Source organism: Ranitomeya imitator, chromosome 2 (assembly GCF_032444005.1).
Source record: "Ranitomeya imitator isolate aRanImi1 chromosome 2, aRanImi1.pri, whole genome shotgun sequence".
Taxonomy (NCBI): domain Eukaryota; kingdom Metazoa; phylum Chordata; class Amphibia; order Anura; family Dendrobatidae; genus Ranitomeya; species Ranitomeya imitator.
The window spans coordinates 270204022-270227114 of record NC_091283.1 but is presented as its reverse complement, the minus strand read 5'-3'; the positions used below and the strand labels follow the sequence as shown (position 1 = coordinate 270227114).

Below are 23093 nucleotides of genomic sequence, written 5' to 3'. Positions count from 1 at the left end.
ACCGATACTCTCCTCCTCCTCATTGATGCTCTCCTCTTCCTTACTGATGCTTTCCTCCTCCTTACTGATACTCTCCTCCTTACTGATGCTTTCCTCCTCCTTACCAATACTCACCTCCTCCTTACTGATACTCTTCTCCTCCTTACTGATGCTTTCCTCCTGCTTACTGATGCTCTCCTCCTCCTTACTGATGCTTTCCTCCTCCTTACCAATACTCACCTCCTCCTTACTGATACTCTTCTCCTCCTTACTGATGCTTTCCTCCTCTTTACTGATAATCTCCTCCTCCTTACTGATACTCTTCTCCTTTCTGATGCTCTCCTCCTCCTTACTCAGTATTTCCTCCTCACTGATTCTCTTCTCCTTTCTGATGCTCTTCTCCTTTCTGATGCTCTCCTCCTCCTTTCTGATGCTCTCTTCCTCCTTACTGATGTTCTCCTCTTTACTGATGCTCTCCTCCTCATTTCTGATGGTTTCCTCCTCCTATCTAATGCTCACCTCCTTACTGATGCTCTCCTCGTTTCTGATGCTCTCTTCTTCCCTCCTGAGTCTCTTTATTGTCTCTCCTCCTCCTTACTGAGTCTCTTCTCCTCATTGCTGAATCTCTCCTCTTCCTTGCTGATGCTTTCCTTCTCTTTACTGATGCTCTTCTCCTCCTTACTGATGCTTTCCTCCTCACTGATGCTTTCCTCCTCACTGATGCTTTCCTCCTTACTGACGCTCTCCTTACTGACGCCCTCCTCCTCCTTACTGACGCCCTCCTCCTCCTTACTGACGCCCTCCTCCTCCTTACTGATGCTCTCCTCCTCCTTACTGATGCTCTCCTCCTCCTTACTGAAACTCTCCTCTTCCTTACTGATGCTTTCCTCCTCTTTACTGATGCTTTCCTCCTCCTTACTGGCTCTCTCCTCCTCCTTAGTGACGCCCTCCTCCTCCTTACTGACGCCCTCCTCCTCCTTACTGATGCTCTCCTCCTCCTTACTGATGCTCTCCTCCTCCTTACTGAAACTCTCCTCTTCCTTACTGACACTCTCCTCCTCCTTACTGATGCTTTCCTCCTCCTTACTGATCCTCTCGTCCTTCTTACTGATTCCTTCCTCCTTCCTGATGCTTTCCTCCTCCTTACTGATTTTTTCCTCCTCCTTACTGATGCTTTCCTCCTCCTTACTGGCTCCCTCCTCCTCCTTAGTGATGCTCTCCTCCTCCTTACCGATACCCTCCTCCTTAGTGATGCTCTCCTCCACTTTACTGATGCTTTCCTCCCCCTTACTGACACTCTCCTCCTCCTTACTGACATTCTCCTCCTCCTTACTGATGCTTTCCTCCTCCTTACTGATCCTCTCGTCCTCCCTACTGATTCCTTCCTCCTTACTGATGCTTTCGTCCTCCTTACTGATGCTTTCCTCCTCCTTACTGATGCTCTCCTCCTCCTCCTCCTCCTCCTTACTGATGCTTTCCTCCTTCTTACTGATGCTCTTCTCCTCCTTACTGATGCTTTCCTCCTCCTTACTGGCTCTCTCCTCCTCCTTACTGACGCTCTCTTCCTCCTTAGTGATGCTCTCCTCCTTACTGACCCTTTCCTCCTTACTGACCCTTTCCTCCTTCTTTCTGATGCTCTCCTCCTTACTGATGCTCTCCTCCTCCTTACTGATGCTCTCCTCCTCCTTACTGATGCTCTCCTCCTCCTTACTGACGCTCTCCTCCTCCTTACTGACGCTCTCCTCCTTACTGACGCTCTCCTCCTCCTTACTGATGGTTGCCATGTAATCCCAGCAGTGTAATGAGCAGCTCTGGATTCTGTGCCGTCTGTCCCCTGGCAGCACAGCGCTCCATAGATTGTGATGTGATACTGTATTATACAGATCCTGCGGGTTCTGTCCTGGATGTGGCCTCTACTGATCCCCCGCTGGGAGAGAAGCAGCACACGGGTGGCACAGCATCAGCATCAGGGGGCTCTGCAACCCCCATTGTGTTCCATTACCCACACTGTAATCGGTATCAGCTCCAGAATGACACATTGTAACAAACCATCTGCTGTAATCAGCCCAGACAATGCTCTGTGAGCTCCAGACTGACACATTGTAACAAACCCTCTGCTGTAATCAGCCCAGGAAATGCTCTGTGTGCTCCAGACTGACACATTGTAACAAACCCTCTGCTGTAATCAGCCCAGGAAATGCTCTGTGTGCTCCAGACTGACACATTGTAACAAACCCTCTGCTGTAATCAGCCCAGACAATGCTCTGTGAGCTCCAGACTGACACTTTGTAACGAACCCTCTGCTGTAATCAGCCCAGACAATGCTATGTGACCTCCAGAATGACACATTGTAACAAACCCTCTGCTGTAATCAGCCCAGACAATGCTCTGTGTGCTCCAGACTGACACATTGTAACAAACCCTCTGCTGTAACAAACCCTCTGCTGTAATCAGCCCAGACAATGCTCTGTGAGCTCCAGACTGACACATTGTAACAAACCCTCTGCTGTAACAAACCCTCTGCTGTAATCAGCCCAGACAATGCTCTGTGAGCTCCAGAATGACACATTGAAACAAATCATCTGCTGTAATCGGCACAGACAATGCTCTGTGAGCTCCAGAATGACACATTGTACCAAACCCTCTGCTGTAATCAGCCCAGACAATGCTCTGTGAGCTCCAGAATGACACATTGTCACGAACCCTCTGCTGTAATCAGCCCAGACAATGCCCTGTGAGCTCCAGACTGACACATTGTAACAGGCCCTCTGCTGTAATCAGGTCAGGCAATGCTCTGTGTGCGCCAAACTGATGCATTGTAAGACCCATAGCTGTGAGACACATTGTCAGGGCATGCTGGGCATTGTAGTTCTGCTGCTGGTGATCTCCGAGGCTCTCTATAGCTGCGTCATACGTCACAGCGCTGTACACAGGAGCTTACAATCTAATGTCCTGCTCCCAGGTCACATGACCGCCCCAGTGCTGCTGTATGTATGTATCCTGCTCTACAGCTACTGATGACCCCCAGTGCTCGGCCGCGGCACTGCACTGTAATATTACAGGGAGGGCTCACTGCCGCCACCTACTGGAGGAACCGTCCTGTACCGCTGCTCCTGACCACTAGGTGCGCTGTTTTATGCCACCAGCGGAGAGCTAATTTGCATATTTTTTTCCCATGGAAGCCTCCATGACGAGGGTCAGACATGAGGTGAAGGAGAGCAGAGACCACCACCCCCATCATCTGCAGGCTGAGCCACGTGTGATACTGTGCTGAGCCGTGTATCTAATCCTCTCCTGTGTGATACTGCTGAGCCGTGTATCTAATCCTATGTAATACTGACTGCTGAGCCGTGTATCTAATCCTCTCCTGTGTGATAGTGACTGCTGAGCCGTGTATCTAATCCTATCCTGTGTGATACTGTGCTGAGCCGTGTATCTAATCCTCTCCTGTGTGATACTGACTGCTGAGCCGTGTATCTAATCCTCTCCTGTGTGATACTGACTGCTGAGCCGTGTATCTAATCCTGTCCTGTGTGATAATGACTGCTGAGCCGTGTATCTAATCCTCTCCTGTGTGATAATGACTGCCGAGCCGTGTATCTAATCCTATCCTGTGTGATACTGACTGCTGAGCCGTGTATCTAATCCTATCCTGTGTGATACTGACTGCTGAGCCGTGTATCTAATCCTCTCCTGTGTGATACTGACTGCTGAGCCGTGTATCTAATCCTCTCCTGTGTGATACTGACTGCTGAGCTGTGTATCTAATCCTATCCTGTGTTATACTGCTGAGCCGTGTATCTAATCCTCTCCTGTGTGATACTGACTGCTGAGCTGTGTATCTAATCCTATACTGTGTGATACTGTCTGCTGAGCCGTGTATCTAATCCTCTCCTGTGTGATACTGACTGCTGATCCATGTATCTAATCCTGTCGTGTGTGATACTGACTGCTGAGCTGTGTATCTAATCCTATCCTGTTACACTGCTGAGCCGTGTATCTAATCCTCTCCTGTGTGATACTGACTGCTGAGCTGTGTATCTAATCCTATCCTGTTATACTGCTGAGCCGTGTATCCAATCCTCTCCTGTGTGATACTGACTGCTGAGCCGTGTATCTAATCCTATCCTGTGTGGTACTTAACTGCTGAGCCGTGTATCTAATCCTCTCCTGTGTGATACTGTCTGCTGAGCCGTGTATCTAATCCTCTCCTGTGTGATACTGACTGCTGATCCATGTATCTAATCCTGTCGTGTGTGATACTGACTGCTGAGCTGTGTATCTAATCCTATCCTGTTATACTGCTGAGCCGTGTATCTAATCCTCTCCTGTGTGATACTGACTGCTGAGCTGTGTATCTAATCCTATCCTGTTATACTGCTGAGCCGTGTATCTAATCCTCTCCTGTGTGATACTGACTGCTGAGCCGTGTATCTAATCCTATCCTGTGTGGTACTTAACTGCTGAGCCGTGTATCTAATCCTGTCCTGTGTGATACTGACTGCTGAGCCGTGTATCTAATCCTATCCTGTGTGGTACTTAACTGCTGAGCCGTGTATCTAATCCTCTCCTGTGTGATACTGACTGCTGAGCCGTGTATCTAATCCTATCCTGTGTGGTACTTAACTGCTGAGCCGTGTATCTAATCCTCTCCTGTGTGATAGTGTCTGCTGAGCCGTGTATCTAATCCTATCCTGTGTGATACTGACTGCTGAGCCGTGTATCTAATCCTCTCCTGTGTGATACTGACTGCTGAGCCGTGTATCTAATCCTATCCTGTGTGATACTGTCTGTTGAGCCGTGTATCTAATCCTGTCCTGTGTGATACTGACTGCTGAGCCATGTATCTAATCCTCTCCTGTGTGATACTGACTGCTGAGCTGTGTATCTAATCCTCTCCTGTGTGATACTGACTGCTGAGCCGTGTATCTAATCCTATCCTGTGTGATACTGTCTGCTGAGCCGTGTATCTAATCCTCTCCTGTGTGATACTGACTGCTGAGCCGTGTATCTAATCCTATCCTGTGTGATACTGTCTGCTGAGCCGTGTATCTAATCCTATCCTGTGTGATACTGACTGCTGAGCCGTGTATCTAATCCTCTCCTGTGTGATACTGACTGCTGAGCCGTGTATCTAATCCTATCCTGTGTGATACTGTCTGCTGAGCCGTGTATCTAATCCTATCCTGTGTGATACTGTCTGCTGAGCTGTGTATCTAATCCTCTCCTGTGTGATACTGACTGCTGAGCCGTGTATCTAATCCTGTCCTGTGTGATACTGACTGCTGAGCCGTGTATCTAATCCTATCCTGTGTGATACTGTCTGCTGAGCCGTGTATCTAATCCTCTCCTGTGTGATACTGACTGCTGAGCCGTGTATCTAATCCTATCCTGTGTGATACTGTCTGCTGAGCCGTGTATCTAATCCTATCCTGTGTGATACCGTCTGCTGAGCCGTGTATCTAATCCTATCCTGTGTGATACTGTCTGCTGAGCCGTGTATCTAATCCTATCCTGTGTGATACTGTCTGCTGAGCCGTGTATCTAATCCTATCCTGTGTGATACTGACTGCTGAGCCGTGTATCTAATCCTATCCTGTGTGATACTGTCTGCTGAGCCGTGTATCTAATCCTCTGCTGTGTTATACTGCTGAGCCACGTATCTGCTTGTGACCGTGGGATCTGATGTGCGGCGCTGATTTTTGCAGTTTCCGTCTTGCTGACTGTCTCTCCTGTATAGTGTGCAGTGTGTGCGGCGCTCCATGCCCTGACTGATGTCACTTTGATGTTGTGTCTGCAGGACCCCCGGAGTAAGCACAAGTTCAAGATCCACACGTATGGGAGCCCGACGTTCTGCGACCACTGCGGCTCGCTGCTGTACGGGCTGATCCACCAGGGCATGAAGTGTGAGAGTAAGTACATGTTGTACGGCGTGCTGCCCACAGGGGGAGCTCAGAATTACTCGTAAAGCCTAGACTCCAGATTGACACATTGAAACAAACCCCCCAGCAATACTTCTTCTTATAGACACCAGCTAGAGCAGTATGCGCCAGCGCTAAACATGTGTCCACCACTAGGGGGAGCTCCCTGTATACATAGATACATGATAAGATCCTGTCTGTAGTCACCACTAGGGGGAGCTCCCTGTATACAGAGATACATGATAAGATCCTGTCTGCAGTCACCACTAGGGGGAGCTCCCTGTATACTGAGATACATGATAAGGTCCCGTCTGCAGTCACCACTAGGGGGAGCTCCCTGTATACAGAGATACATGATAATATCTGCCTGCAGCCACCACTAGGGGAGCTCCCTGTATACAGAGATACATGATAAGATCCTGTCTGCAGCCACCACTAGGGGGAGCTCCCTGTATACAGAGATACATGATAAGATTCTGTCTGCAGCCACCACTAGGGGGAGCTCCCTGTATACAGAGATACATGATAATATCTGTCTGCAGCCACCACTAGGGGAGCTCCCTGTATACAGAGATACATGATAATATCCTGTCTGCAGTCACCACTAGGGGGAGCTCCCTGTATACAGAGATACATGATAATATCTGTCTGCAGCCACCACTAGGGGGAGCTCCCTGTATACAGAGATACATGATAATATCTGTCTGCAGCCTCCACTAGGGGGAGCTCCCTGTATACAGAGATACATGATAAGGTCCTGTCTGCAGTCACCACTAGGGGGAGCTCCCTGTATACAGAGATACATAAGATCCTATCTGCAGTCACCACTAGGAGGAGCTCCCTGTATACAGAGATACATGATAAGATCCTGTCTGCAGCCACCACTAGGGGGAGCTCCCTGTATACAGAGATACATGATAAGGTCCTGTCTGCAGTCACCACTAGGGGGAGCTCCCTGTATACTGAGATACATGATAAGGTCCTGTCTGCAGTCACCACTAGGGGGAGCTCCCTGTATACAGAGATACATAAGATCCTATCTGCAGTCACCACTAGGAGGAGCTCCCTATATACAGAGATACATGATAAGATCCTGTCTGCAGTCACTACTAGGGGGAGCTCCCTGTATACAGAGATACATGATAAGATCCTGTCTGCAGCCACCACTAGGGGGAGCTCCCTGTATACAGAGATACATGATAAGATCCCGTCTGCAACCACCACTAGGGGGAGCTCCCTGTATACAGAGATACATGATAAGATTCTGTCTGCAGCCACCACTAGGGGGAGCTCCCTGTATACAGAGATACATGATAATATCTGTCTGCAGCCACCACTAGGGGAGCTCCCTGTATACAGAGATACATGATAATATCCTGTCTGCAGTCACCACTAGGGGGAGCTCCCTGTATACAGAGATACATGATAATATCTGTCTGCAGCCACCACTAGGGGGAGCTCCCTGTATACAGAGATATATGATAAGATCCTGTCTGCAGCCACCACTAGGGGGAGCTCCCTGTATACAGAGATATATGATAAGATCCTGTCTGCAGCCACCACTAGGGGGAGCTCCCTGTATACAGAGATACATGATAAGATCCCGTCTGCAGCCACCACTAGGAGGAACTCCCTATATACAGAGACACATGATAAGATCCTGTCTGTAGTCACCACTAGGGGGAGCTCCCTGTATACAGAGATACAGGATAAGATCCTGTCTGCAGCCACCACTAGGGGGAGCTCCCTGTATACACAGATACAGGATAAGATCCTGTCTGCAGCCACCACTAGGGGGAGCTCCCTGTATACAGAGATACATGATAATATCTGTCTGCAGCCACCACTAGGGGGAGCTCCCTGTATACAGAGATACAGGATAAGATCCTGTCTGTAGTCACCACTAGGGGGAGCTCCCTGTATACACAGATACATGATAAGTTCCTGTCTGCAGTCACCACTAGGAGGAGCTCCCTGTATACAGAGATACATGATAAGATCCTGTCTGCAGCCACCACTAGGAGGAACTCCCTATATACAGAGACACATGATAAGATCCTGTCTGTAGTCACCACTAGGGGGAGCTCCCTGTATACAGAGATACAGGATAAGATCCTGTCTGCAGCCACCACTAGGGGGAGCTCCCTGTATACACAGATACAGGATAAGATCCTGTCTGCAGCCACCACTAGGGGGAGCTCCCTGTATACAGAGATACATGATAATATCTGTCTGCAGCCACCACTAGGGGGAGCTTCCTGTATACAGAGATACAGGATAAGATCCTGTCTGTAGTCACCACTAGGGGGAGCTCCCTGTATACACAGATACATGATAAGTTCCTGTCTGCAGTCACCACTAGGAGGAGCTCCCTGTATACAGAGATACATGATAAGATCCTGTCTGCAGCCACCACTAGGAGGAACTCCCTATATACAGAGACACATGATAAGATCCTGTCTGTAGTCACCACTAGGGGGAGCTCCCTGTATACAGAGATACATGATAATATCTGTCTGCAGCCACCACTAGGGGGAGCTCCCTGTATACAGAGATACATGATAAGATCCCGTCTGCAGCCACCACTAGGAGGAACTCCCTATATACAGAGACACATGATAAGATCCTGTCTCTAGTCACCACTAGGGGGAGCTCCCTGTATACAGAGATACAGGATACGATCCTGTCTGCAGCCACCACTAGGGGGAGCTCCCTGTATACACAGATACAGGATAAGATCCTGTCTGTAGTCACCACTAGGGGGAGCTCCCTGTATACACAGATACATGATAAGATCCTGTCTGCAGTCACCACTAGGAGGAGCTCCCTGTATACAGAGGTACATGATAAGATCCTGTCTGCAGCCACCACTAGGAGGAACTCCCTATATACAGAGACACATGATAAGATCCTGTCTGTAGTCACCACTAAGAGGAACTCCCTATATACAGAGACACATGATAAGATCCTGTCTGTAGTCACCACTAGGAGGAACTCCCTATATACAGAGACACATGATAAGATCCTGTCTGTAGTCACCACTAGGGGGAGCTCCCTGTATACAGAGATACAGGATAAGATCCTGTCTGCAGCCACCACTAGGGGGAGCTCCCTGTATACACAGATACAGGATAAGATCCTGTCTGCAGCCACCACTAGGGGGAGCTCCCTGTATACACAGATACAGGATAAGATCCTGTCTGCAGCCACCACTAGGGGGAGCTCCCTGTATACAGAGATAAAGGATAAGATCCTGTCTGCAGCCACCACTAGGGGGAGCTCCCTGTATACAGAGATACATGATAAGATCCTGTCTGCAGCCACCACTAGGGGGAGCTCCCTGTATACAGAGATACATGATAAGATCCTGTCTGTAGTCACCACTAGGGGGAGCTCCCTGTATACAGAGATACATGATAAGATCCTGTCTGTAGTCACCACTAGGGGGAGCTCCCTGTATACAGAGATACATGATAAGATCCTGTCTGCAGTCACCACTAGGAGGAGCTCCCTGTATACAGAGATACATAAGATCCTGTCTGCAGCCACCACTAGGGGGAGCTCCCTGTATACAGAGATACATGATAAGATCCTGTCTGTATACAGGGAGCTCCCCCTAGTGGTGACTACAGACAGGATCTTATCATGTATCTCTGTATACAGGGAGCTCCCCCTAGTGGTGACTACAGACAGGATCTTATCATGTATCTCTGTATACAGGGAGCTCCCCCTAGTGGTGGCTGCAGACAGGATCTTATCATGTATCTCTGTATAGAGGGAGCTCCCCCTAGTGGTGACTACAGAGATACATGATAAGATCCTGTCTGCAGCCACCACTAGGGGGAGCTCCCTGTATACAGAGATACATGATAAGATCCTGTCTGTAGTCACCACTAGGGGGAGCTCCCTGTATACAGAGATACATGATAAGATCCTGTCTGTAGTCACCACTAGGGGGAGCTCCCTGTATACAGAGATACATGATAAGATCCTGTCTGCAGCCACCACTAGGGGGAGCTCCCTGTATACAGAGATACATGATAAGATCCTGTCTGTAGTCACCACTAGGGGAAGCTCCCTGTATACAGAGATACATAATAAGATCCTGTCTGTAGTCACCACTAGAGGGAGCTCCCTGTATACAGAGATACATGATAAGATCCTGTCTGCAGCCACCACTAGGGGGAGCTCCCTGTATACAGAGATACATGATAAGATCCTGTCTGTAGTCACCACTAGGGGGAGCTCCCTGTATACAGAGATACATGATAAGATCCTGTCTGCAGCCACCACTAGGGGGAGCTCCCTGTATACAGAGATACCTGATAAGATCCTGTCTGTAGTCACCACTAGGGGGAGCTCCCTGTATACAGAGATACATGATAAGATCCTGTCTGTAGTCACCACTAGGGGGAGCTCCCTATATACAGAGATACATAAGATCCTGTCTGCAGTCACCACTAGGGAGAGCTCCCTATATACAGAGATACATGATAAGATCCTGTCTGTAGTCACCTCTAGGGGGAGCTCCCTGTATACAGAGATACATGATAAGATCCTGTCTGCAGCCACCACTAGGAGGAGCTCCCTGTATACAGAGATACATGATAATATCCTGTCTGCAGTCACCACTAGGGGGAGCTCCCTGTATACAGAGATACATGATAAGATCCTGTCTGCAGTCACCACTAGAGGGAGCTCCCTGTATACAGAGATACATGATAAGATCCTGTCTGCAGCCACCACTAGGGGGAGCTCCCTGTATACAGAGATACATGATAAGATCCTGTCTGCAGCCATCACTAGGGGGAGCTCCCTGTATACAGAGATACATGATAAGATCCTGTCTGCAGCCACCACTAGGGGGAGCTCCCTGTATACAGAGATACCTGATAAGATCCTGTCTGTAGTCACCACTAGGGGGAGCTCCCTGTATACAGAGATACATGATAAGATCCTGTCTGTAGTCACCACTAGGGGGAGCTCCCTATATACAGAGATACATAAGATCCTGTCTGCAGTCACCACTAGGGAGAGCTCCCTATATACAGAGATACATGATAAGATCCTGTCTGTAGTCACCTCTAGGGGGAGCTCCCTGTATACAGAGATACATGATAAGATCCTGTCTGCAGCCACCACTAGGAGGAGCTCCCTGTATACAGAGATACATGATAATATCCTGTCTGCAGTCACCACTAGGGGGAGCTCCCTGTATACAGAGATACATGATAAGATCCTGTCTGCAGTCACCACTAGAGGGAGCTCCCTGTATACAGAGATACATGATAAGATCCTGTCTGCAGCCACCACTAGGGGGAGCTCCCTGTATACAGAGATACATGATAAGATCCTGTCTGCAGCCATCACTAGGGGGAGCTCCCTGTATACAGAGATACATGATAAGATCCTGTCTGCAGCCACCACTAGGGGGAGCTCCCTGTATACAGAGATACATGATAATATCCTGTCTGTAGTCACCACTAGGGGGAACTCCCTGTATACAGATACATAAGATCCTGTCTGCAGCCACCACTAGGGAGAGCTCCCTGTATACAGATACATGATAAGATCCTGTCTGCAGCCACCACTAGATGGCGCTCCCTGTATACAGAGATAGATGATAAGATCCTGTCTGCAGCCACCACTAGATGGAGCTCCCTGTATACAGAGATACATGATAAGATCCTGTCTGCAGCCACCACTAGATGGAGCTCCCTGTATACAGAGATACATGATAAGATCCTGTCTGCAGCCACCACTAGATGGAGCTCCCTGTATACAGAGATACATGATAAGATTCTGTCTGCAGTCACCACTAGATGGAGCTCCCTCTATGCAGAGATACATGATAAGATCCTGCCTGCAGTCACCACTTGATGGAGCTCCCTGTATACAGAGATACATGATAAGATCCTGTCTGCAGCCACCACTAGGGGGAGCTCCCTGTATACACAGATACATGATAAGATCATGTCTGCAGCCACCACTAGATGGAGCTCCCTGTATACAGAGATACATGATAAGATCCTGTCTGCAGCCACCACTAGGGGGAGCTCCCTGTATACAGAGATACATGATAAGATCATGTCTGCAGCCATCACTAGATGGAGCTCCCTCTATGCAGAGATACATGATAAGATCCTGCCTGCAGTCACCACTTGATGGAGCTCCCTGTATACAGAGATACATGATAAGATCATGTCTGCAGCCACCACTAGATGGAGCTCCCTGTATACAGAGATACATGATAAGATCCTGTCTGCAGCCACCACTAGATGGAGCTCCCTGTATACAGAGATACATGATAAGATCATGTCTGCAGCCACCACTAGATGGAGCTCCCTGTATACAGAGATACATGATAAGATCCTGTCTGCAGCCACCACTAGGGGGAGCTCTCTGTATACAGAGATGCCACAGACTGGTGCTGGGGTGTTACTGATTTGGGGTCTCTTGCTCTCTGCAGCGTGTGACATGAATGTACATAAAGTCTGCGTCATCAATGTGCCCAGTCTGTGTGGAATGGACCATACCGAAAAAAGGGGGAGGATCCTGCTGAAGGCCGAGGTGGTCGATGAAAAGCTGAATGTCATAGGTAAACTACTGCTGGCCTATCATGTAATCTATTATTCCCTGTTATCAGCCGCTGCACTACAGGTCCCCTCGGCTGCAGATGTCTGCTGGTAGTTATGGCTTGATGTCTGGAGGGTGGAGGTCAGCGGAGTCTGAAGGTAGGACAGCAGGGGTTGGGGGGAGGAGGACAGTGGAGTTTGCCAGTGGTTTGGCGTCATGGTCTCCTCTCATATTAGTGAAGTTGACTTTTGGGCTTTGTGGTTGATTCCTGCACTGTCCTCTAGGGGAGCTCTCCTATAAAGCTGTTATCTGTCTCTTCTATATTCCCTCGGTGCAGTGTCGCTCTTCGTCCTCTAGGGGAGCTCTCCTATAAAGCTGTTATCTGTCTCTTCTATATTCCCTCGGGGCAGTGTCACCCTTCGTCCTCTAGGGGAGCTCTCCTATAAAGCTGTTATCTGTCTCTTCTATATTCCATCGGTGCAATGTCGCCCTTCGTCCTCTAGGGGAGCTCTCCTATAAAGCTGTTATCTGTCTCTTCTATATTCCCTCGGGGCAGTGTCACCCTTCGTCCTCTAGGGGAGCTCTCCTATAAAGCTGTTATCTGTCTCTTCTATATTCCCTCGGTGCAGTGTCACCTTTCGTCCTCTAGGGGAGCTCTCCTATAAAGCTGTTATCTGTCTCTTCTATATTCCCTCGGTGCAGTGTCGCTCTTCGTCCTCTAGGGGAGCTCTCCTATAAAGCTGTTATCTGTCTCTTCTATATTCCCTCGGTGCAGTGTCGCTCTTCGTCCTCTAGGGGAGCTCTCCTATAAAGCTGTTATCTGTCTCTTCTATATTCCCTCGGGGCAGTGTCACCCTTCGTCCTCTAGGGGAGCTCTCCTATAAAGCTGTTATCTGTCTCTTCTATATTCCATCGGTGCAATGTCGCCCTTCGTCCTCTAGGGGAGCTCTCCTATAAAGCTGTTATCTGTCTCTTCTATATTCCCTCGGGGCAGTGTCACCCTTCGTCCTCTAGGGGAGCTCTCCTATAAAGCTGTTATCTGTCTCTTCTATATTCCCTCGGTGCAGTGTCACCTTTCGTCCTCTAGGGGAGCTCTCCTATAAAGCTGTTATCTGTCTCTTCTATATTCCCTCGGTGCAGTGTCGCTCTTCGTCCTCTAGGGGAGCTCTCCTATAAAGCTGTTATCTGTCTCTTCTATATTCCCTCGGGGCAGTGTCACCCTTCGTCCTCTAGGGGAGCTCTCCTATAAAGCTGTTATCTGTCTCTTCTATATTCCCTCGGTGCAGTGTCACCTTTCGTCCTCTAGGGGAGCTCTCCTATAAAGCTGTTATCTGTCTCTTCTATATTCCCTCGGTGCAGTGTCGCTCTTCGTCCTCTAGGGGAGCTCTCCTATAAAGCTGTTATCTGTCTCTTCTATATTCCCTCGGTGCAATGTCGCCCTTCGTCCTCTAGGGGAGCTCTCCTATAAAGCTGTTATCTGTCTCTTCTATATTCCCTCGGGGCAGTGTCACCCTTCGTCCTCTAGGGGAGCTCTCCTATAAAGCTGTTATCTGTCTCTTCTATATTCCCTCGGTGCAGTGTCGCTCTTCGTCCTCTAGGGCAGGGGTCCCCAACTCCAGTCCTCAAGGCCCACCAACATGTCATGTTTTCAGGATTTCCTTAGTCTTGCCCAGGTAATAATTGCATCACCTGTGCAATGCAAAGGAAATCCTGAAAACATGACCTGTTGGTGGGCCTTGAGGACTGGAGTTGGGGACCCCTGCTCTAGGGGAGCTCTCCTATAAAGCTGTTATCTGTCTCTTCTATATTCCCTCGGTGCAGTGTCGCTCTTCGTCCTCTAGGGGAGCTCTCCTATAAAGCTGTTATCTGTCTCTTCTATATTCCCTCGGTGCAGTGTCGCTCTTCGTCCTCTAGGGGAGCTCTCCTATAAAGCTGTTATCTGTCTCTTCTATATTCCCTCGGTGCAGTGTCGCTCTTCGTCCTCTAGGGGAGCTCTCCTATAAAGCTGTCATCTGTCTCTTCTATATTCCCTCGGTGCAGTGTCGCCCTTCGTCCTCTAGGGGAGCTCTCCTATAAAGCTGTTATCTGTCTCTTCTATATTCCCTCGGTGCAGTGTCGCCCTTCGTCCTCTAGGGGAGCTCTCCTATAAAGCTGTTATCTGTCTCTTCTATATTCCCTCAGGGCAGTGTCGCCCTTCGTCCTCTAGGGGAGCTCTCCTATAAAGCTGTTATCTATCTCTTCTATATTCCCTCGGTGCAGTGTCGCTCTTCGTCCTCTAGGGGAGCTCTCCTATAAAGCTGTCATCTGTCTCTTCTATATTCCCTCGGTGCAGTGTCGCCCTTCGTCCTCTAGGGGAGCTCTCCTATAAAGCTGTTATCTTTCTCTTCTATATTCCCTCGGTGCAGTGTCGCTCTTCGTCCTCTAGGGGAGCTCTCCTATAAAGCTGTCATCTGTCTCTTCTATATTCCCTCGGTGCAGTGTCGCTCTTCGTCCTCTAGGGGAGCTCTCCTATAAAGCTGTTATCTGTCTCTTCTATATTCCCTCAGGGCAGTGTCGCCCTTCGTCCTCTAGGGGAGCTCTCCTATAAAGCTGTTATCTGTCTCTTCTATATTCTCTCGGTGCAGTGTCGCCCTTCGTCCTCTAGGGGAGCTCTCCTATAAAGCTGTTATCTGTCTCTTCTATATTCCCTCAGGGCAGTGTCGCCCTTCGTCCTCTAGGGGAGCTGTTCTGTAATTATAGTCAACATCTGCTGGGACTTGTGGTGTGTCCCGTACCCGGGTGGCTCTTATCTCTGTGTTTTGTGTCACATCACAGGAGGTAGATGTAAGCCCCGCAGGGCGTTCCTCTGTGTACTGAGATAATCTGCAGTAGGGTGGGGGTAATAACCTACAGGACGCCCAATCAATAAGACTTATTTACTAAAGGCAGAACGCAGCGCCACCCAGTGATGTCAGCGCCGACACCGGCAGCTTCACCTCCGTTCCTCCTGAGACATTAGTGACCCCTGATCTCCAGTCACATCCAGAGCTGCAATCACTTGTCTGCTTACAGACTGCAGGAGAAATGCAGTGCAGCTCCAGAGGTGACAAGAGTATAACAAAGTTTAGAAAAGCCGGTCACTGATGTCACCCCGCACCGTGTGTGCCCCCCGATCACTGATGTCACCCCGCTCCGTGTGTGCCCCCCGATCACTGATGTCACCCCGCACCGTGTGTGCCCCCCGATCACTGATGTCACCCCGCACCGTGTGCCCCCGATCACTGATGTCACCCCGCACCGTGTGTGCCCCCCAGTCACTGATGTCACCCCGCACCGTGTTTGCCCCCCAGTCACTGATGTCACCCCGCACCGTGTGTGCCCCCCGGTCACTGATGTCACCCCGCACTGTGTGTGCCCCCAGTCACTGATGTCACCCCGCACCGTGTGTGCCCCCCAGTCACTGATGTCACCCCGCACTGTGTGTGCCCCCCAGTCACTGATGTCACCCCGCACTGTGTGTGCCCCCAGTCACTGATGTCACCCTGCACCGTGTGCCCCCCGATCACTGATGTCACCCCGCACCGTGTGTGCCCCCCAGTCACTGATGTCACCCTGCACCGTGTGTGCCCCCCAGTCACTGATGTCACCCCGAACCTGTGTGTGCCCCCAGTCACTGATGTCACCCCGCACCGTGTGTGCCCCCAGTCACTGTTGTCACCTTGCACCGTGTGTGCCCCCCAGTCACTGATGTCACCCGCACCGTGTGTGCCCCCCAGTTACTGATATTACCCCGCACCATGTGTGCCCCCAGTCACTGATGTCACCCTGTACCCGTGTGTGCCCCCAGTCACTGATGTCACCCTGTACCCGTGTGTGCCCCCCAGTCACTGATGTCACCCCGCACCATGTGTGCCTCGATGTCACTGATGTCACCCTGCAACGTGTGCCCCCCAGTCACTGATGTCACCCCGCAACGTGTGTGCCCCCCAGTCACTGATGTCACCCTGTACCCTTGTGTGCCCCCCAGTCACTGATGTCACCCCGAACCTGTGTGTGCCCCCCAGTCACTGATGTCTCCCACGTGTGCCCCCCAGTCACTGATGTCACCCCGTAGCCGTGTGTGCCCCCCAGTCACTGATGTCACCCCGCACCGCGTGTGCCCCCAGTCACTGATGTCACCCCGCACCGTGTGTGCCCCCCAGTCATTGATGTCACCCCGCACCGTGTGTGCCCCCCAGTCACTGATGTCACCCTGCACCGTGTGTGCCCCCCAGTCACTGATGTCACCCCGAACCTGTGTGTGCCCCCAGTCACTGATGTCACCCCGCACCGTGTGTGCCCCCAGTCACTGTTGTCACCTTGCACCGTGTGTGCCCCCCAGTCACTGATGTCACCCGCACCGTGTGTGCCCCCCAGTTACTGATATTACCCCGCACCATGTGTGCCCCCAGTCACTGATGTCACCCTGTACCCGTGTGTGCCCCCAGTCACTGATGTCACCCTGTACCCGTGTGTGCCCCCCAGTCACTGATGTCACCCCGCACCATGTGTGCCTCGATGTCACTGATGTCACCCTGCAACGTGTGCCCCCCAGTCACTGATGTCACCCCGCAACGTGTGTGCCCCCCAGTCACTGATGTCACCCTGTACCCTTGTGTGCCCCCCCAGTCACTGATGTCACCCCGAACCTGTGTGTGCCCCCCAGTCATTGATGTCTCCCACGTGTGCCCCCCAGTCACTGATGTCACCCCGTAGCCGTGTGTGCCCCCCAGTCACTGATGTCACCCCGCACCGCGTGTGCCCCCAGTCACTGATGTCACCCCGCACCGTGTGCCCCCCAGTCATTGATGTCACCCCGCACCGTGTGTGCCCCCCAGTCACTGATGTCACCCTGTACCCGTGTGTGCCCCCCAGTCACTGATGTCACCCTGTACCTGTGTGTGCCCCCAGTCACTGATGTCACCCTGCACCATGTGTGCCCCCCAGTCACTGATGTCTCCCCAAACCTGTGTGCCCCCCAGTCACTGATGTCTCCCCACACCGTGTGTGCCTCCCAGTCACTGTCACCCCGGACCCGTGTGTGCCCCCCAGTTACCGATATCACCCCGCACCGTGTGTGCCCCCCGATCACTGATGTCACCCCGCACCGTGTGTGCCCCCAGTCACTGATGTCACCCCGCACCGTGTTTGCCCCCCAGTCACTGATGTCACCCCGCACCGTGTGTGCCCCCCGGTCACTGATGTCACCCCGCACTGTGTGTGCCCCCAGTCACTGATGTCACCCCGCACCGTGTGTGCCCCCCAGTCACTGATGTCACCCCGCACTGTGTGTGCCCCCCAGTCACTGATGTCACCCCGCACCGTGTGTGCCCCCCAGTCACTGATGTCACCCCGCACTGTGTGTGCCCCCAGTCACTGATGTCACGCTGCACCGTGTGCCCCCCGATCACTGATGTCACCCCGCACCGTGTGTGCCCCCCAGTCACTGATGTCACCCTGCACCGTGTGTGCCCCCCAGTCACTGATGTCACCCCGAACCTGTGTGTGCCCCCAGTCACTGATGTCACCCCGCACCGTGTGTGCCCCCAGTCACTGTTGTCGCCTTGCACCGTGTGTGCCCCCCAGTCACTGATGTCACCCGCACCGTGTGTGCCCCCCAGTTACTGATATTACCCCGCACCATGTGTGCCCCCAGTCACTGATGTCACTCTGTACCCGTGTGTGCCCCCAGTCACTGATGTCACCCTGTACCCGTGTGTGCCCCCAGTCACTGATGTCACCCCGCACCATGTGTGCCTCGATGTCCCTGATGTCACCCCGCACCTTGTGTGCCCCCCAGTCACTGATGTCACCCTGCAACGTGTGCCCCCCAGTCACTGATGTCACCCCGCAACGTGTGTGCCCCCCAGTCACTGATGTCACCCTGCACTGTGTGTGCCCCCCAGTCACTGATGTCACCCCGCAGTGTGTGCCCCCCAGTCACTGATGTCACCCCGAACCTGTGTGTGCCCCCCAGTCACTGATGTCTCCCACGTGTGCCCCCCAGTCACTGATGTCACCCCGTAGCCGTGTGTGCCCCCCCAGTCACTGATGTCACCCCGCACCGCGTGTGCCCCCCAGTCACTGATGTCACCCCGCACCGTGTGTGCCCCCCAGTCATTGATGTCACCCCGCACCGTGTGCCCCCCAGTCACTGATGTCACCCTGTACCCGTGTGTGCCCCCCAGTCACTGATGTCACCCTGTACCCGTGTGTGCCCCCCAGTCACTGATGTCACCCCACACCGTGTGTGCCCCCAGTCACTGATGTTTCCCCAAACCTGTGTGCCCCCCAGTCACTGATGTCTCCCCACACCGTGTGTGCCTCCCAGTCACTAATGTCACCCCGGACCCGTGTGTGCCCCCCAGTTACCGATATCACCCCGCACCGTGTGTGCCCCCTGGTCACTGATGTCACCCTGTACCCGTGTGTGCCCCCCGGTCACTGATGTCACCCCGCACCATGTGTGCCCCCAGTCACTGATGTCACCCTGTACCTGTGTGTGCCCACCAGTCACTGATGTCTCCCCGCACCGTGTGTGCCCCCAGTCACTGATGTCACCCCGCACCCGTGTGTGCCCCCCAGTCACTGTCACCCTGCACCGTGTGTGCCCCCAGTCACTGATGTCACCACGCACCTGTGTGTGCCCCCCAGTCACTGATGTCACTCCGCACTGTGTGTGCCCCCCAGTCACTGATGTCACTCCGCACCGTGTGTGCCCCCCGGTCACTGATGTGGACCCTGCACAGTAGCATTTCTCCCCTGTGTGGACCCTGCACAATAGCACTTCTCATTTGTGTGGACCATGCACAGTAGCCCTTCTCCCCTGTGTGGACCCTGCACAGTAGCACTTCTCTCCTGTGTGGACCCTGCACAGTAGCCCTTCTCTCCTGTGTGGACCCCGCACAGTAGCACTTCTCTCCTGTGTGGACCCCGCACAGTAGCATTTCTCCCCTGTGTGGACCCTGCACAGTAGCACTTCTCATTTGTGTGGACCCTGCACAGTAGCCCTGCTCTCCTGTGTGGACCCTGCACAGTAGCCCTTCTCTCCTGTGTGGACCCTGCACAGTAGCACTTCTCTCCTGTGTGGACCCTGCACAGTAGCCCTTCTCTCCTGTGTGGACCCCTAAACTAGAAGAAGAGGGGACGGGAAGAAAAACATTAGACTCGAACAAAGACGACCCAGGAAAACATACTCAGAAGGGAGGTAAGAACATTTCTAAAACAATCCACAGTGAGGAGATTGGAACAAAACAAAATCCTCTAAACTGCATGCTCGCAAATGCCAGAAGCCTGACAAACAAGATGGAAGAACTAGAAGCAGAAATATCTACAGGTAACTTTGACATAGTGGGAATAACCGAGACATGGTTAGATGAAAGCTATGACTGGGCAGTTAACTTACAGGGTTACAGTCTGTTTAGAAAGGATCGTAAAAATCGGAGAGGAGGAGGGGTTTGTCTCTATGTAAAGTCTTGTCTAAAGTCCACTTTAAGGGAGGATATTAGCGAAGGGAATGAGGATGTCGAGTCCATATGGGTTGAAATTCATGGAGGGAAAAATGGTAACAAAATTCTCATTGGGGTCTGTTACAAACCCCCAAATATAACAGAAAGCATGGAAAGTCTACTTCTAAAGCAGATAGATGAAGCTGCAACCCATAATGAGGTCCTGGTTATGGGGGACTTTAACTACCCGGATATTAACTGGGAAACAGAAACCTGTGAAACCCATAAAGGCAACAGGTTTCTGCTAATAACCAAGAAAAATTATCTTTCACAATTGGTGCAGAATCCAACCAGAGGAGCAGCACTTTTAGACCTAATACTATCTAATAGACCTGACAGAATAACAAATCTGCAGGTGGTCGGGCATCTAGGAAATAGCGACCACAATATTGTGCAGTTTCACCTGTCTTTCACTAGGGGGACTTGTCAGGGAGTCACAAAAACATTGAACTTTAGGAAGGCAAAGTTTGAACAGCTTAGAGATGCCCTTAATCTGGTAGACTGGGACAATATCCTCAGAAATGAGAATACAGATAATAAATGGGAAATGTTTAAGAACATCCTAAATAGGCAGTGTAAGCGGTTTATACCTTGTGGGAATAAAAGGACTAGAAATAGGAAAAACCCAATGTGGCTAAACAAAGAAGTAAGACAGGCAATTAACAGTAAAAAGAAAGCATTTGCACTACTAAAGCAGGATGGCACCATTGAAGCTCTAAAAAACTATAGGGAGAAAAATACTTTATCTAAAAAACTAATTAAAGCTGCCAAAAAGGAAACAGAGAAGCACATTGCTAAGGAGAGTAAAACTAATCCCAAACTGTTCTTCAACTATATCAATAGTAAAAGAATAAAAACTGAAAATGTAGGCCCCTTAAAAAATAGTGAGGAAAGAATGGTTGTAGATGACGAGGAAAAAGCTAACATATTAAACACCTTCTTCTCCACGGTATTCACGGTGGAAAATGAAATGCTAGGTGAAATCCCAAGAAACAATGAAAACCCTATATTAAGGGTCACCAATCTAACCCAAGAAGAGGTGCGAAACCGGCTAAATAAGATTAAAATAGATAAATCTCCGGGTCCGGATGGCATACACCCACGAGTACTAAGAGAACTAAGTAATGTAATAGATAAACCATTATTTCTTATTTTTAGGGACTCTATAGCGACAGGGTCTGTTCCGCAGGACTGGCGCATAGCAAATGTGGTGCCAATATTCAAAAAGGGCTCTAAAAGTGAACCTGGAAATTATAGGCCAGTAAGTCTAACCTCTATTGTTGGTAAAATATTTGAAGGGTTTCTGAGGGATGTTATTCTGGATTATCTCAATGAGAATAACTGTTTAACTCCATATCAGCATGGGTTTATGAGAAATCGCTCCTGTCAAACCAATCTAATCAGTTTTTATGAAGAGGTAAGCTATAGGCTGGACCACGGTGAGTCATTGGACGTGGTATATCTCGATTTTTCCAAAGCGTTTGATACCGTGCCGCACAAGAGGTTGGTACACAAAATGAGAATGCTTGGTCTGGGGGAAAATGTGTGTAAATGGGTTAGTAACTGGCTTAGTGATAGAAAGCAGAGGGTGGTTATAAATGGTATAGTCTCTAACTGGGTCGCTGTGACCAGTGGGGTACCGCAGGGGTCAGTATTGGGACCTGTTCTCTTCAACATATTCATTAATGATCTGGTAGAAGGTTTACACAGTAAAATATCGATATTTGCAGATGATACAAAACTATGTAAAGCAGTTAATACAAGAGAAGATAGTATTCTGCTACAGATGGATCTGGATAAGTTGGAAACTTGGGCTGAAAGGTGGCAGATGAGGTTTAACAATGATAAATGTAAGGTTATACACATGGGAAGAAGGAATCAATATCACCGTTACACACTGAACGGGAAACCACTGGGTAAATCTGACAGGGAGAAGGACTTGGGGATCCTAGTTAATGATAAACTTACCTGGAGCAGCCAGTGCCAGGCAGCAGCTGCCAAGGCAAACAGGATCATGGGGTGCATTAAAAGAGGTCTGGATACACATGATGAGAGCATTATACTGCCTCTGTACAAATCCCTAGTTAGACCGCACATGGAGTACTGTGTCCAGTTTTGGGCACCGGTGCTCAGGAAGGATATAATGGAACTAGAGAGAGTACAAAGGAGGGCAACAAAATTAATAAAGGGGATGGGAGAACTACAATGCCCAGATAGATTAGCGAAATTAGGATTATTTAGTCTAGAAAAAAGACGACTGAGGGGCGATCTAATAACCATGTATAAGTATATAAGGGGACAATACAAATATCTCGCTGAGGATCTGTTTATACCAAGGAAGGTGACGGGCACAAGGGGGCATTCTTTGCGTCTGGAGGAGAGAAGGTTTTTCCACCAACATAGAAGAGGATTCTTTACTGTTAGGGCAGTGAGAATCTGGAATTGCTTGCCTGAGGAGGTGGTGATGGCGAACTCAGTCGAGGGGTTCAAGAGAGGCCTGGATGTCTTCCTGGAGCAGAACAATATTGTATCATACAATTATTAGGTTCTGTAGAAGGACGTAGATCTGGGTATTTATTATGATGGAATATAGGCTGAACTGGATGGACAAATGTCTTTTTTCGGCCTTACTAACTATGTTACTATGTTACTATGACCCTGCACAGTAGCACTTCTCTCCTGTGTGGACCCTGCACAGTAGCACTTCTCTCCTGTGTGGACCCTGCACAGTAGCACTTCTCTCCTGTGTGGACCCTGCACAGTAGCACTTCTCTCCTGTGTGGACCCTGCACAGTAGCACTTCTCTCCTGTGTGGACCCTGCACAGTAGCCCTTCTCTCCTGTGTGGACCCTGCACAGTAGCCCTTCTCTCCTGTGTGGACCCTGCACAGTAGCACTTCTCTCCTGTGTGGACCCTGCACAGTAGCACTTCTCTCCTGTGTGAACCCTGCACAGTAGCCCTTCTCTCCTGTGTGGACCCTGCACAGTAGCACTTCTCTCCAGTGTGGACCCTGCACAGTAGCACTTCTCTCCTGTGTGGACCCTGCACAGTAGCACTTTTCTCCTGTGTGGACCCTGCACAGTAGCACTTC

General features: G+C 50.5%; 1 protein-coding gene across 1 annotated transcript in view; it reads left to right on the top strand.

The window, feature by feature from the left end:
- The window catches only part of PRKCA (protein kinase C alpha), a 148385-nt gene that overhangs the window by 87177 nt on the left and 38115 nt on the right, over positions 1–23093 (top strand). Inside the window, exons 4-5 of the mRNA XM_069749181.1 lie at positions 5780–5891; positions 12370–12498. Coding sequence (XP_069605282.1) covers positions 5780–5891; positions 12370–12498 — 241 coding nt within the window. The remainder of the gene's footprint in view (positions 1–5779; positions 5892–12369; positions 12499–23093) is intronic.